Below are 16550 nucleotides of genomic sequence, written 5' to 3'. Positions count from 1 at the left end.
CAAGTCAATAAGATTTAAAAAAAAAAAACACACAAAATAAAGCAGAAAAAATGATCTAGGTGGGTTGAATTGAGGCAACACTGTTCAAATTATTTTGAAATGCAAATGGGTTTTTAAGCCTGTGCACAAACCTAAGAATAGGGCATTCAATTTGAGACATGGAATATGAAATATGAAAGTACTGTGCACAAGCCAAACATAACACATAAACATTTCTTTTCACGGACCTTCAAGCACAGAGATGGGATTATCAGACAAGGAATCCGAAGAAACGCTGATTACATATACTAAACCTTTAAGTATGAGGTTGGTAAAGATTTTTAAAGTTGATGTTTTTTTCTTCTTGATTTCTAAAGGGAAAAAAACAATTAATCAAAAATAAACCTTGAGTATGTCAGCAACAGAGGACAAGGCCATGCAAACACACACATCAACCTTGAATACATAATCTGACCAAACACATTATGTCAATCTGCTTTGATTGAACTGAAATAACCAGGATTTCATTGATGATCTTCTTAATGATGACAAATATCTATTTCCTGCTGTTTATGTGTATTAAAAAGCCTATGGCCATTTTGGTCAGGATAAATGCTCTTTCCAAATTGAGTTGACCAAGATTCAATTATTTTTACATCCGGATACAGTCTCATGCAGAATTAATCCAGTCTATTTGTTCAAGCTTTCTAACTAGAGTCCCTGATCAGTGGTCCCTCTGTATGTATGTAGGGGAGAACGGGGTAAGTTGTCACACGGGTAAATTACTCCGTTCATAACTGCAACAGCACTAGAGGCTCTCTCAAAAATCAAATAGCCACTTTGTGTGAGGACTTCTTCTATAGTCAAAGTCCTCTTGAGCTAGTGCTATGTTGTGCTAACCCTGAAATTTAGCCAACATTAGCACACATGTCTAAATGACTTTGGGGCAAGTCGTCGCATGCTTTTCACACTGGAAATAGTTAACCCTGAGTTATTCTAAACCCCGGATTATTCTGAACCCCGCGTTAACCGAATCTTGGGTTATCTCTTTCACACTTTTCATACTTAACCAGGGGTTAAGAGATAACCCTGGATATTTTTAATCTGACGTTTTACACTGTGCATTCCTAAATCCTAGTTCAGGTCTGAAACCCTGCTCATACACCTGTTTGTAATTACACTCTTAGAACGAATGTGTTAAAAACAACAGATTAGTGTTGATTCTGGGACAACACACTAAATGCGTTGTCCCAGAATCCACCCATCTAAGTGTTATTATTGAAACAACACATTTTGTGTTAACACAACTTGTGTTATATTTTAACACAAAATCAACACAAAATGACACATAATGTGTTAAAAGCTTAACGCACGAACAAAGATGTCCATCACAGTTGTGTTTAATTAACATTCTAGTCTTGCTTCGTTTCAAACTGCTTGCGTTTGGCACCGCAATGCAAGGTTAACCCCACAAAAGCAGGGCTAGTAGGGTTTCACAACCCTGGGTTAATTTCAGGGATAACCCTGCTTCTAAATTACAAGTGTGAAATGATCCTTAGTTAAAAGCAGGGCTTAGAACAAAGATAACCCAGGGTTAAGTGCAGTATGAAAAGCCCTAGAGTTAATATTTCCAGCTCTGGTTTGAATTTAAAAGTTTAAATCAATAATCACAATTAAGCAGTGTTCTTCTTTTTAGATAATCTAGTGTGACAATTTACCCACTGATGGGGCAAATTCTCACAAGTGAACATTCTCTATTCAACAGTCTACAACTCCGTAAGGAGATAAGGTAGTATAAACATGTAATGAATACAACATATGTGCTCAAGACGTCCTTCTTTCATTTGGTATGAGATTTATACCTTTGTGATGTATGGTGCTCAGTAAATGTTAGATAGTGTGAAAAGTGTGACAACTTACCCACTCTCCTCTACCTGTAGTCTGCCTGCAGAGGTCATGAGATTAACTTTTACCAAATTGCACAGTGCTTGTCATCCAAACTGGCTAAAGGATGAAATGACAAAAACCAAGGCAGCTAAAATTGAATCTTATCAATTTTTAACTAAATGCACTCTTACTTGTAGGTCGCTCTGAATTTAAGTGTAAGTGTAGAATAAATTATCCATTTAATCTAGCTGCACTGATAAGATTTGAAAACCAGTGTGTTCAAGATACCTCTTATAAGTGTTCCAATGGCTCCTTATAGTATTATATTTGTAACAACACCATAAGGTCATGGGTTTTATTTCTGCATGGACTGATAAAATGTCTAACTAATTTCAGTGCAGTTGCTTTGGATAAATGTATCTGCCAAACATGTAAATGTAAACAATGTGATGTTTTTGCTTCAAGGATAAGTGAAACCGGAGGCCTGATCTTGTATGCTGAAGGCTGACGGATAGAGATGAGATATTTGTTTGACTCATACAAATGAAATCAGGTTTTTATACAATACAATTTGGATGAATGCAAGCATTTCTGTAGGAACTTGTGCAGATGCGTCAAAGTCTTTGCAATAGCACTAAACATAACGGTTCTGTGTACTTAGATAATAATAAAAAAATATATATATATATCCATCATCTTCTGTTAAGAACAAGGTTAGAAATATTTTATGTTTTACATAGAGTAGTGTTTGATATACAGTAGGCCTATATGTATGAAATATTAATACAGGTTACTTTATGGGGCAGCATTTTGTATGAATTAATAGTTACCAAAGAGACTGTGCAATATAAATTTTAAAGCAGTGACAGATGAGAAGAGGAAGGTGGCTCCACCCCTCTACTAGCAATTCCACTCTGACAGCTCATTCATACTGAAGCGATCTGCTGCGCGGGTTACGCACCGAATTGGCAACACGTTTAACTACGCATGCCCCGGGGGAAATATTCATGTAACCATTATGTAAGTAGCAGACTAAAGGGAAATTACTCCTTGGCTCTTTTACGCACTAAATGCCTTGACCACAAGTGCCTGGAGACCGATGGCCGAATGCCGCGCATTGGGAAGCACATGCACTTCGTTGCGCGCCGGACGAAACTTACATAAGATCTGGTTGATCGCGGGGGAATGAGACGAGTTAAGCTGGAAAAGTTAGACTGAATGAAAATGTCGACGACACATACCTCAACATTCCCCAATAAAACCAACCATTATGAGGACGCAGACCCGGTTGAGGGTTACTGGAAGATTCTCTTTGGTTTATCCTTCGTGATGGCCAGTGTCACATTTACCGGAGGTATGTACTCGCTTATATCGTTGCTCAGGATGAGGAGTAAGTCTTCCTTATGTCTTATAGTGGCTTCACTGTCCATAGACGACCTGATCAGCGTAGTTCCGCTCACACTTTTTATGATCCTACAATGGAGGAGCGGGGATGCAAACCGGTCGGGCACACTCTGCACCTTTGCCGGACTGCTTTATGTTTTCCAAGGGTTGTCGAGCAATATAAAAGCCTGTCTCATTGTTATCTATACTTTGTATGTGACAAAGCGCTTTGGAGTTCATCACACCCCCAACAGTCCTTTTGGGGTCTTCGTGGCCATCATCGCAGTATGGACTGTCAGTCTGGTGATCAGCGTCCTGCCGGTGTGCGGTTGGGGTCGCTTTGCGCCCGCGTCTCTCGGATGTCTCCCGGAGAACGACAGCTTCTACGTGCTGCTTCTTTTCGCTCTTTACTCACTTTGTTTTTGCGGACTGATAGTTTGTTCGGTTCCTCTCCTATATCAGCTCATGTGCTCCACGGAGGCCCTGAAAACATTTCACCCGAGCTATTTGGAAATTATCGGATCGGCACCGCTTTGCGAGATCCCCTCGCTGTCGCGGGATAGCTTGGAGAAAAGTTTGGGAGCTTACAATGAATTTAGCACAGACAGTTTCAAGAACAAGACGGATACTTATAACCTGTCGTGTTCCCCGGGTCATTTTCAGAGGGATGCAGCACGGTATCCCCCAGTGTTTTTCTCCCAGAAGCGATTCTCGATGATACTGGCAATGGCTCGAATAGTTTTGTGGATGCCAATGATGGTGAGCTACACTAAGTGTGAAGCGCAATGCGCATTCTTCAAGTGTCTAATATTGTTGAATATTACTCTTTTGCAAAGATTTACGCACATTGAATAGCCAAAAATGAAGTTATAAATGCATTATTGTCTGTTAGAAAAACGAGAAGGCCAAAATGCATAATATAAGATAAACTATCAATGTTTGCATTTGCCTTACAGTGCATTTTAAGTCCATTTTATCAGTAGGCTATATGTTCCATGGGAATCGAACCCAAAAACTTTGCGCTTTTAAGGCAATGTTTGAACAACTAAGTTAAACAATATACAGTAACATTTAATTGGAAATTCACTTTTTTGTAGGCTATTAATTTTTTAAGCACACTGAAATTTTTGTTTATACTGTTATTTCTCACTTGTTGCCATTGCAGACCCAGATCTTGGTGAGTCACGTTGTTCACATGCACAGCTCGTCCTTGGAGACTCTGTGCTTTTTCCTGACCTTGCTCTCCGCTGCGGTCACACCTGTATTCGTGCTTTCGGAGCGCTGGATTCATCTACCTTGCGGATGCTTTATCAACTGCCGCCAGGGTTTGGGATCCGAGCTCTCCACTGGTGGGTATTAATGAAAATACTTCGACACCACGGTGGTCAAATAAAAGTAAACAGTACCTCTGTTTAACGATTGATCCAATGGCCTATGTGTGACTGTGACTTGAATTTGATAATTGGGGTAATAGAAGAGTATTTATATAAGGTTTTCCAGCTTTCTTGTACAAACACTAAAAAAACGCTGGGTTGTTTCAAGTCATGGTTGGGGTCATATATGGACATTTTAGGGTAATTTAAACCAACGGTTAGGTTAGTCCATATTTTACCCAGCCATTAGGTGAAACAATCCAGCGTTTTTAGAGTGCATGCACTCGTGCCCTTATAATCCATCAACATAAAAAAGGGCACAGTGACATTTAAAAAGGTCGTAGGTTTTACCCGTGCTACATTTCGAAATAAATGCATATCAGAATCTTTGTTTTATCTTATTTCTGTGTGAGTGTGGAGGGAGGCAGATGTAACTTTCTGTATTAGCTTGATCATCTCGTGCTTGTTTTTACAGCAAAGAAAAGAAGGTTTGAATTCAACCTCTCCTTCCAGCAAGGCTATGGCATTTACAAGATCTCTCACGCCAAGTCCATCGAGAAACCCTCGTTTAACAGTTTATACAGCTGTGATTTCTCTGAGAGTAGAGTCGCAGTGCTGGACAGCGGTCAGATTGGTAAATTCAGCACCACGCCGGCGGAGGACAGCTCCGTCCACAGCGAACTGCTGGTCGAAGAGAGAGCGGCCACTCAGCCGCAAAGCTCCGCGGGACAGGGCAGCGTCTATCCGCAGGTTTCCGCATGCGATCGCGAGGATCTTAACCTCGACAACTCATCCGTCTTCGACGGTCCGGAGAGGAGGCTGTCACACGAGGAGTGTCGCAAAATTGAGCTTACGGATTGGGAGTGGTGTAGGAGTAAATCAGAGAGGACTCCGAGACAGGTAGGATAAAACAAATAGCTAAACAAACCTGTGATGTGGGATTTGTTTGCTTGGAGACGAAGTTTTAATTTATAGTAAAAAATATATGCACGTGTATTATAAAAATAAGTATGTGTATTTAAGATAGAAAATACGTTTTTACTTAGCTGCACTAGCGTTTTAGCTATACATTTTTTTTTTGTTTGTTCTAAAAGGTATTGAAGTTTTTAAAACATGCATATAAATATTTATTCACAAACAATATAAATGTCTATACACTTACAATTCACTTCTATGGCACGTGCACTCTACAATCATATTTTGTAATCACTTTTCTTATAATTACTTTTTTGGTTGGTTTTCTGTGCAGTGACATTGACAATTATGTTTCCGCTGACACTTAAATTAATAGCATGAGTCAAGTCATTCACAACCACAGGAAACTTAAATGATTATTAACACATTCGAATCGTTTAAAGAGCTGAATTCATTGTTACTCTGATTTATTCAGTGTTTGCAGGAGTCCATGCAGCTCAGAGTCATGCCTGCGGCCTGTCTCATAGACAAAATTAATAACTTTTGTGCAGGAGCTGAACTCTGCTGTTAGTAAAATCATTATTGAGGCAGAAAATTGACGGATGAATTTAACTGAATATGTATCTCATACAGTACCAAAAACGAGAGATTTATACAAAACATAATAGGGACATGCTCTTTAAAAGCAGATGCTTTAACAGTGCCTTCAGATGAACAAACCATTATGTAGATTGTTATAATTAAAAATTTAAAAACAGGCCATAATTGTTTGACAATAGAGGTTGACTGTATTGTCTCAGGCACACAAGGTATTGTTTAGAGACAGGCTAAGTCTCCTGGCCGAGACATTGACATGATTGAAGGCAATTTTGCTGAGAATTGCTTTGCTGCTTTGTTAAGGTGTGTCTCTCCATTCAGACATCTGTTCAATCTTTCAGTATTGCTTATGGATCAATTCTATTTAAAATGCAAGTAGACAGTTCCTTTAATACACAACTTTACTTTGATGTATTTCTTTATATGGATTAAAGGTTTATGAATTGTGGACTCTGATCTGAATATTGGCATTGATGTGACTTTCCCTCTCCATTATTAGTTTGATCACAGTTTAAGCCTTGCAGGCACCCTGAAGGTCTCATTTAAATCCATTTTTACACCACAGTGCATTTTTTTATCTCCCTTTCATATTGACATTTCTCTTAATCACATTAATGTTAACTCAAGTTTTTATGTCAATAGAGAGTTGAAGAAGGTTCATACCTAGGAGTGTCAATAAAGTAACACTGGACTTTGGCTGGCCCACAAGAGTTTATCACTGCATTACTTATTCATTCTGTTTTGAATGTCATTAACTCTGATTGATGTAATTTCCTAATGAAACCTTCTCATAGATCTTAATTCCAGGCAGTGAAATTTTATTTGATTAAGTGTGCGCTTTCAAATTCCCTACACTAGAGAATGAAGGTGATTAGTAAAGGTGATAACTAATTAGCGTTGTCCTGCTTTGTCCTTGGAATTGTAGATGGATACCTGGACAGCCTTGAGATTCAGACTTATGAACTAAAATATCCAAATAAATAGCACTTATTGCATTAACATTTATTGCACAAAGCAATATACTGCTTAGATTCATTATGATTAACAGTAATATAATCTTACAGCAACAAGCAAAACTTAGAGACAAATTTGATGTTACACTGTCAGAAATAAAGGTACAAAACTGTACCTATTCTGTCACCCTGGGCGTACCCTTTCAAAAAGTACAGCTTTGCACCTAAGGATTTCATTTTAGTACCTCAGAGGTACATACTGGGACCAAAGAGAGCTTATTAGTACCTCAAAAATACATTTACCTTTTAAAGGGGTGCTGCCCCACTGACAGCTAGGGTACATATTTTGACTTTTTTCTAACAATGTAGGTCCTTAAGGTACAGTAATCTACCCAAAATTGTATTCTGTTTTGTACTCCTGTAAAGGTACCAAACGGAAACTTAGGGTACAGCCCTAGTGACACAAAAGGTACAGTTTATATGCATATAGCTATGTATATAGCTTTTCATGATTACAGATGGTTCAGTAATAAAGCTATGTTCTATAATTTCTCTTAATATTGAACAAATATATGATATACTGTAAGCGAATTGCCTTAACAGTTCTAGTTTAATGTGACAATTTACCGAACTCTATAACCCATCTCTCTTTTTGCTTCTGTGCCTTTAGGACAACTGCATAAAGGCCTTCTCCATAAATGTGAAATGAGAACTTAACCATGGTCTCACTTCATTACTAATTACTGAGATCAGAAATCTAACTTCAGAGCGAGATGTTTTTGCTGCTTAGTTTTAATTGTCTTTTTAGATTCGATAGAAAGTTTTAAGCTTTGAAGTTACGGTGTTTTTTCATACATAAAACTAAACTAGACTTTTTATGACATTTTTAATCATATAAAGCAGATAGTTTTGTCCTCATACTCCCTTGAGCAGTCCCTTTTTTACTCTTCTCTTACAACCATTTGGTCTTGCAAAAATGTATGATGAAAACAAATGATCTCGTTTTCCCATGGCCTTCTTGCTCTGAGAAATACAGGATTTATGACAACAAAGGCAGCTTCTCCCTCTGCACCTCTACAAAGAGCTCTGCTGCAAGCCACCACTTTGAAACACTGGGTAATTGGGGGTTGCAAACAGTCTGTTGGGTTGCTTTAAGCTCTTTGCAGTTTCATAGCAGAAGCAGCAGGCTTACAAAGAACTCTCTTGTGACTTGGACTAACCCACCGGGCTGCTGCAAAAGAGATCTGCTGCAGAAGCCCTCTGCTGTCACTATGCTTTATCCACTGAAGACAAGACTAGATCACGTCTTAGACATTCAGAGCCTCCGGTTGTGATGATCCAGAGTAGGAGAAGAGGTCAGAAGTAACACCGCTGGCACTGATTAACCCAGGGAAGATGACTTGCTCTGTGTATTTCTGTGAACTCAGGTCACGTTTGAGCTAGCAAAAATATTTGGCCCGTTACCGCAATAAATCACACACGCTAAAATTATTCCAATTAAAGTGCTTTATTTTTTATCAACATCACAACAGCATCATGAATGGGCAAATGAAACAGGCTAAAGGGCGCTTTTGTTTTGCGCCATTTAAGTAGCCTATACCATCGGCGCCTAAATAGGCTATGGAACCTGATATCTGTACGCAAATAGACCTATTAATAAAAAATATAATACAACCCCGTATTACAGCACACTTTTTCCACACATCTGATTTTGCCTTTAAAGACTCGCCAACTTTGAGTTCATACATAGCTACTCCTGCAATGCTCACTCCAAATGTCATATCGTTTTTGCGTATGTGTAACGGTAATTTAAACATACAAATATTGCATATATTTTTTATCCGCACTAATACCCACCCGCAAGGAGTTAATTTTCCGCCCGCGAGAGAAGTGCCCATGTAAGGAATTCCGACCTTTATGATGTCATATAGGGCCATACTCGAAAAAACTTTCTGAATCTTACACAAACCCTGAAGTGCATTCGGTACAGAAATACTCAGTCATACGCACAACTAGTTTTCAAACTTTCCCATTTTTTTATGAGAATCCAACTCTCAAGTAAAGTGACATATAATTCTTCTTATAGACCTAAACTTCCAAAAAACTTTATAATGTTGTTGTAAGTGCTCCTTTAATAATAAATTATAAAAAAAAGGCTTTTATAATAAATGATAAAATAACGGCATACATGTTAACCAGTATAAGTACCACCCCAGCAGACAATTTTGGCTAAAACAAGGCAAAAAACTGGGGTCTCATTTATAGAGCGTGCGTAAGCCAGTTCCCACGCAAAGGTTGTGATCTATAAAAAACCAACTTGATGGGAGAATGGGCTCGCGGGTTGGGATCTGAGGATGATTCATGTATGCACACTTGCAGGTGATCTGTGATTTATAAAGGGAACATTGCTTTGTTTTATAAGGCCTTTTTTGGTGAATGCCATTTTTGGCTTTTGTGTGTACGTAGACTTTTAGTAAGGATCCTACACACAGTTTTATAAATGAGACCCCTGGGCTGTCAGTGAAAGTCTAATAGACGTCTTACCATAGCCTGAGAATAGACGATACACTTAGAACATCTAAAATAAATTAAAGCAAACCAATTGTACACCTATTGACTTTGCTATGATGGAATATTGTACATCTTGCATGTTATTTTGGCAAAAACAGCATGTAATCAAATTCAAATTAATTTAGGGTAGAAGTGGGTTACTCATAGATGAAATACTGGATCTAATGATCTATAACTGTCATTTCAATGTTTCGGTTATTGCTTGCTGGGACATTTTTATTATCAAATTATGTTAAAAAAAGTTAATAAGATGAACTACATGTGTGGTTGTTCTGTTTAAACTTGATCCATCTACTTAAAATCACCTTGGCAGTCAGATATACCAATGAAAACAGCACAGAAAAGTGAAGTTAGTTTTGAGAAAAGATTTAGTAATGTTTGCAGATTCCACTTTGATATTTTGTCTTGTAATACAGTGAGATGTATTAATTTGCAATGATCCAAATAAGGCCAGTATATCTTTATTTTTTTTTTGATAATCTGTGTTTGTAAGATGGCATCGAAGTGAACATTGACTAACTCACAAGGGAATCGTGGGAAACTGGTCCACACACACACATAAGCATCATATAAAGCCTGAGACTTGCATTTGCCATTTTCTCTGTCTTGTTTTCCTGGCTTGACTCTGTGGCCTGGATGATGTTGTCATCATTTCTCATCACCCCAGTGCCTTTAGCACATCTAGTGGTGCTGTTCAATTGGTCAAACTCACATCCAAGTCACACCCGAGTCACATGGTCCCATGACCTCTGATGAGCATTATTTCATCTGAATGTGCTGGCTGTAGGGACACATCACATTGTTGACATCTCATTTCTCAGCCTTCAAGGGAGAGAGACCCTTATCTACGTTCTGAACGGTGAAATTAAATCAGATCAAAATGCTTGAATTATTCAGAGTCCTCAGTCAAGCGTGGCATTTCAATCTATTACACACAGACTTCGTGCCGATCTCCCTTCATTGTGAAAGGGGCATAATAATGATAATGACAATGTAATAATATGGACTGTACTGCCTGGAGAAAGAACAATAGAACCATGGGTGTTTATGTTTCTTGTTTTAATTTGACAAGAGCTTTGGTTCTCATTGGGCCAGATATACGCAGGGCTCATTAACTCATGGCAAAATGAAATCACATTTATCAGCCTGCTTTTAAATGTCATTGGCTTTGTGTGTAATTGATCTTTGAAAATAAAGTAATGTTATGTCTCCATGTCAGTCAAAAGTATTGTGAGGCTGGGTTTTATACTTATTAAACATTATTGGACTGGGCTAGATTAATATAATTTTGTTACCAGATACCATAATAGACAGCTGCATAACTGAAGAAAGAATTTGATTTTGTTAGAAATGGTATCATCACCATATCATGCTTCTGTTGTCATATACCATCTCTGCACTACAAAAATAGATTTTCTCTATTTTACCGTAAACTTCCACTTATGTGTTATTGGCAGCAAAAGCAACAATTTCACCCACTTTTAAAATTGTGAATTGTATATCATGACTCTCAAAGCATGTTGTTGTCTTTTTATGTCCAAACAGAGATCCACAGCTGGGTTGGCTATACCTATATGTGCTTTCCAGGGCACAGTATCCCTCCATGCCCCCACAGGCAAAACGCTGTCCCTTTCCACCTATGAAGTCAGCAGTGACGGTCTCAAGATCTCCCCCAACAATGCAAAGAAGGTCGAGGTGTACCGTTCCAAATCGGTGGGTCACGAACCCAGTGCAGAAGAGCCCAATTCCGGAAATGGAGGAGATGTAGGTGCCGGAGTCGCAGACACCAACGTAAAAATCCACCTGGAGGTTCTGGAGATCTGCGACAACGAAGAGGCGATGGATAGTGTCTCTATTGTCTCCAACATCAGCCAGTCGTCCACGCACGCTCGCTCACCCTCGCTGCGCTATTCTCGCCGTGAGAACCGCTTTGTGTCATGTGACTTGGGTGAAACCGCCTCATACTCGCTGTTGATCCCCAGCAGTAACCCGGATGCGGACAACATAAACATCCACATTCCCGACACGGTGGAAGCGCATAGGCAGAACAGCAGGAGACAGCACCAGGAAGCTGGTGGATACCAGGAGGAGATACAATTACTCAATGAAGCCTATAGGAGGCAAGGAGGTGACCAGGGAAACTGAAACAAATTAGAGTTAATGCCAATGGGTTGAGATGCCCTAGGGAATGAATCATGGTATGCTGGCATTTGACAATTTGGGTCAAAAGGGGTCATATAGCAAAACAATTATTGATAAATAAAAGCATACAGGCCCGAAGATTTAATTACTTTCAAAGCACAATTATATAGTTAGCAAAAAGAAATAAAAATACTTTCTGGTTATGCTCCTTAATTGGAAAAGCATTGTAATAGCAATGATTCCCAGTTTGAATAGATACGAATGCACTGTAAGTTGCATCTGCCAAAATGCATAAATGTAAATCACAAGACAAATATTGTTTAACCATGCTGTCTGCTTAAGTAAGGAGTTGCAGTGGTTACAAATTGTCTTGAAGCGTGATGTGAGCAGCCACATCTTTAAGGTTACCATGCAGCAGGGAAGGGCTTGAGATTTATATGACAAAGTGCAGACAAAATGTGCTCAGAGGTACAACAAATCTTGGAATCACAGAAGCAGGACAGAAAGTCAGTTTGCTCAGATCCACCCTCAGTTTTAAGCCCCAGGGTAGATAGATCAGAGGGTTACGATGACAGTGTCTTAATGAGAAGTGAAGCTGGCATGGTGTGAAGTATCAGAGAACATGCTGAAGTCCTTGAAGAGTTGTTGAAGGTGACGTATAGACTAAAAATAAAGGTTATTGAGGGATAAGAAATAGGACTGTGCTTTACTCGTCATTTATTGAACACAAATGAAAGTGCATCAATAGAGAGGGCTGATGAGAGAGTCGAACAGAGAAGGACAGTTAATGTTGAGACAGACAAAGAAAGGACTTGCGAGGTCGAATAAAAAAAAACTAAAATAAATACATTTTAGTATTCTAGCTCAGGCATAGACCATAGCACATACTGAAATAAAAGATGTTTACATTGTGAATCATGTTTTTCGTAAATTGCACCGCTTTTGTTGCTTTTACCTTGCGTTTGTCTGAGTGTGTCTAAGTGTAATATAGTTTGTTTGAATATGTGCTGATAGCTGTCTGTATGTCTGTAGGCTTGCTGCTGTGTGTATTTGTACATCTTTATTGTTGTACTAAAGCCCTGCACATGTCCTGCTTTATCATAATCTTTAGTCTGATTGCTGAGGGAGAGTGAGAGAGAAAGAGAGAGAGAAAGAAAGAGAGAGATTGTGCCAATGGAAAATTCCACAAATGTAAAAGTGAGTATGATGCATAGGCCTATTTTAGGTGGTAATGTGTGTGCAAATGAACGCTCATTTTTGAGCCACTTAGGAATCCCCCCATTTTCAGTGCATTGCATTTGCAATCAGAAATGTGAGCCAGGCCACTCACTTGCATTTAACACTGCCATAAATTCAGCTCAGAAAATGGAACATTCATGGATGATTCAATATATGCCTGCCTGAGATGTAAGAAAACTGCAGGCTGTGATGAGTACCCTTATTCACATTCAAGCTGTGTATGACAGTATTTAAAGGCTAACATTATCATTGAGGCTCTATTTATAATTTCTGGCAAGACATTAGCATATTTATTTATTTTCAAACTGTCAAAATGTGTTGTATATTCAGAATAGACCTTGTGTCAAGCCGCAAAGGCATTGCTGAGGCATCGTGCTACAAAATATTTTCATCAGTGTTCTCATTAAAGATTTATTTGCAGAAGCAAAAGCCTAATCACAAGTGTAGATTTATTCTTATTTGTATGCTGCTTTTTATGGAACTGCCTTATATAAATTATAAGACTGCAAATGAGACAGAAATTCCCATGCCTGGATATTTAATGGTTTTGAGATTGCTCACTTCTCTTTAAACTTTCATTTTCTGTAAGGGCAGAAAACAGTATTCACACTGCCTTTAATGGTCATATTCATCATTAAAGAGTTTATTTATTGAAACATTTATGAAAGTTTATTAAAAATTAATCTGACAAAGTGAAAAAGTAATAAGAAACAATTATTAAAACAAAGTAAAATAATTGTCCTCTAAAGGTTGTCGCACACCGGATTAGAAGCACAGCGCTGCGTCTCGCCATGAATCTAAAAACAGAACACATTATTTTCTATGAATGTATGCACACCGGTGGCACCTGTTGGCAGCTGTCCGCTTTGACTCTGGACACTGTTAAAATCCCTGTCGCGCCACAGAGCGTATTTCGCATAGTTTAACATTAAATAACATCATATTTTTCCCAAATCATTATCGATTAACATTGGCTGCTATCTATTGCATTTTGAAGTAGACGCTATCTACTATCTATTAAGTTCGCACTATTTTATGTGCACTTCCGGTGTACGATACCTCCGAGTTGTCCTAGACGCGACACAGTGTTGCGCTTCTCGTCCGGTGTGCGACTCCCTTTAGACTCATTTAGGGACACTGTCACACTTGTATACTTTTACTGTTTATAGTTTTAATAATTATTTATTGTTATAACTATTAAAAGTTGAAAAACATAAACTTACAGAAGTAAGTGACTGGGTTGTGTTTAGATTTTGATGTTAATTTCATGCGCGGCCATGGTGGAGAAGATACTCAGCTGTAAACAACAGCATAGGTTGCATGGTTAAAGTAGTATTCAAGATGTTGTCCTACTAATTTATGTTGAAAAAACTGAAAAAGCTTGTGGAAGTTGGCAGGAAAGGGCGCAATATTTTGATAAACTAAAGTTATTAGGCGGTAAAAATCTGTACAAGCTGGCTCTTTGGTTATGGAATGAGAATGTTGACAACATTTGTGTTTCTTCTTCCGATTTCTTAATATCTTAACTAACTTTGTAGTTGGGGTGGCCATTTGTGCCAGTTTCGCTGGACACGTCCCGAACAGGTTTTCGGGAGCGTTCTCCGGAAGTTGCGTTGGTCGACCGCATACGTCATCCAGGTTAAATATTTTGGGTTTAATTTCAGAAAAGCAACCGTTACATTTCAAGGTAAGAATGAAACTACAATGATTGTATTTCTTAAAAGAAATAAATCTTAATTTTCTAATGTATTTTAACTGAAATATGAGAACCTCAAAGGCGTATGTGGTCGAGCAACGCAACTTCCGGAGAATGCCTCCGAAATCGGGAAGTGTCTGGCGGAACTGTTACTGTACGAATGGCCACCCTATTTGTAGTATAATAGTATGCACTTATATTGATATTACGTTGCTGTTTGCTAAAAATTCGATTTTTATCAAATTTCATAATCTACTTTAATAGTGCAAGATTTACATGTTTTGTAAAATTTTACTTCTATTAGTTATTCCTTAAGTGGCCTTATATTCATGATGTATGGATAAGAAATACAACTTGTGGGTTGGGAAGAACGAACACGAATGTCAACATTCTTGCCCTGGAAATCCTGGTTCAGTTTGGCCAACCACAAGCGCCTTCTTTCCTCTGACAGTTTTTTGCCATCTTCTTCTTGGTTTGTTATAACTTTTGGCAGTCTATAGTACTCCAAATGTTTTTTCTCAGTCAGACTGATTACAGCCCAAAACATGAGAGTTATTGACCATTTTCAGCAGCAAAAATGTGTTAGGTCCGTTCAGTTCAATGGCATTGTTTGCGCTCAGTATCGGCAATATGGCCGACTTAAGAATTGATGACGTGCCGTGAAAACCCTCTTTATTTTTAAGTTACATTAACTCAAGATTTCAAGGCAACAAGATAATTAACTTTATTAAGTTGAGTACTGAATAGATGATTCAATTGCAGGTTATGACATTTTTTAATATTTCGCCACCACAAACCTCTCTAACACTATGTGTAATACTAGCTTGTGGCAGTTTTAATGGTGTGCTTCAAGGACTATGACAATTTTTCCTTCATTTGGTTCTGCTTTTTGCACTGGCAGAAAACTGCAGACCCAGAGGTTAATGGTAGATGCTTACAGCAGACCTGCACTTATCAAAGAAAAGCTTTCTTACCACCTTTTTAAACCTCAGAGCCATTTTGAAGACTGACACACCCCCCAGTCCATATTTCCTCCCTCTTGCAAGGCAAGTTCTTTATAAGACCCTGACATTGTTTTTGGATTGTGTTTAAAAGCAATTAACTGTGAGTTGCATCTAAAGCAGAACATTGTTGTGCAAAGAGAGAGAGTGGCAGGTTGCTGGAAAGGGGGTTTTAAATAAAAAGAAAGTGACAGAGGTGGTGATTAAAGAGTAAAAAAATAAGAACAAGATGGTTACATGAATAGAAAGATTTGCAACCTGTCATACTAACTGACGGACAGGTTATACGTTTACAAAGAAGCAGAAGGATTAAGTGGGACAGATCATAAACGGGAATGAAGACCAATCATAAATGGTCATTCATTTATTCATTAAGAGGACATGTCCTATTTCAGATGGTCTGTGTTTTGACAGCAAGTTGTCACCCAGCATTTCCTGCCTCTGTACCACAAACAAACCCAAAGTAACACATTTTTATTGTGCATGGATGGACTGACACGTGCAAACGCACAACATAACACACACTCTTCATAGCCTGTCAGAAACTCATCAAAATATAGCTGTAGACAGCGATACGGGGCCAAGCAACAATGGTCCTGCAACACGCAACGAAGCTGAAAGGACATGCAATTGAAGAATGCAATGTAGCAGATATGTATGGGAACTATCAGCACACAGGACTCAGAGATGAGAATGAACATAATGAAAAAAAAAAAATTTTGAAGTATAATATTTATGTGCATGTGGAAAGAAGGACCGATTAGTCCAATGCTGACCTAGAAAACAATTGAACCACTAAAGCATCATACATGTT

General features: G+C 38.5%; 1 protein-coding gene across 1 annotated transcript; it reads left to right on the top strand.

The window, feature by feature from the left end:
• The first annotated feature begins 2600 nt into the window (after window positions 1-2600).
• LOC135773408 (probable G-protein coupled receptor 149) lies at window positions 2601-14149 on the top strand. Its single transcript, XM_065282967.2, has 4 exons — window positions 2601-4008; window positions 4415-4598; window positions 5098-5522; window positions 11204-14149. The coding sequence occupies exons 1-4, from the start codon at window positions 3085-3087 to the stop codon at window positions 11801-11803; spliced, it is 2133 nt and encodes a 710-aa protein (XP_065139039.1). The 5' UTR covers window positions 2601-3084; the 3' UTR covers window positions 11804-14149.
• The last annotated feature ends 2401 nt before the right edge of the window (window positions 14150-16550 follow it).

Source organism: Paramisgurnus dabryanus, chromosome 9, assembly GCF_030506205.2.
Source record: "Paramisgurnus dabryanus chromosome 9, PD_genome_1.1, whole genome shotgun sequence".
In the NCBI taxonomy this organism is placed as follows: Eukaryota; Metazoa; Chordata; class Actinopteri; order Cypriniformes; family Cobitidae; genus Paramisgurnus; species Paramisgurnus dabryanus.
This window is presented reverse-complemented; position numbering and strand designations above follow the sequence as displayed.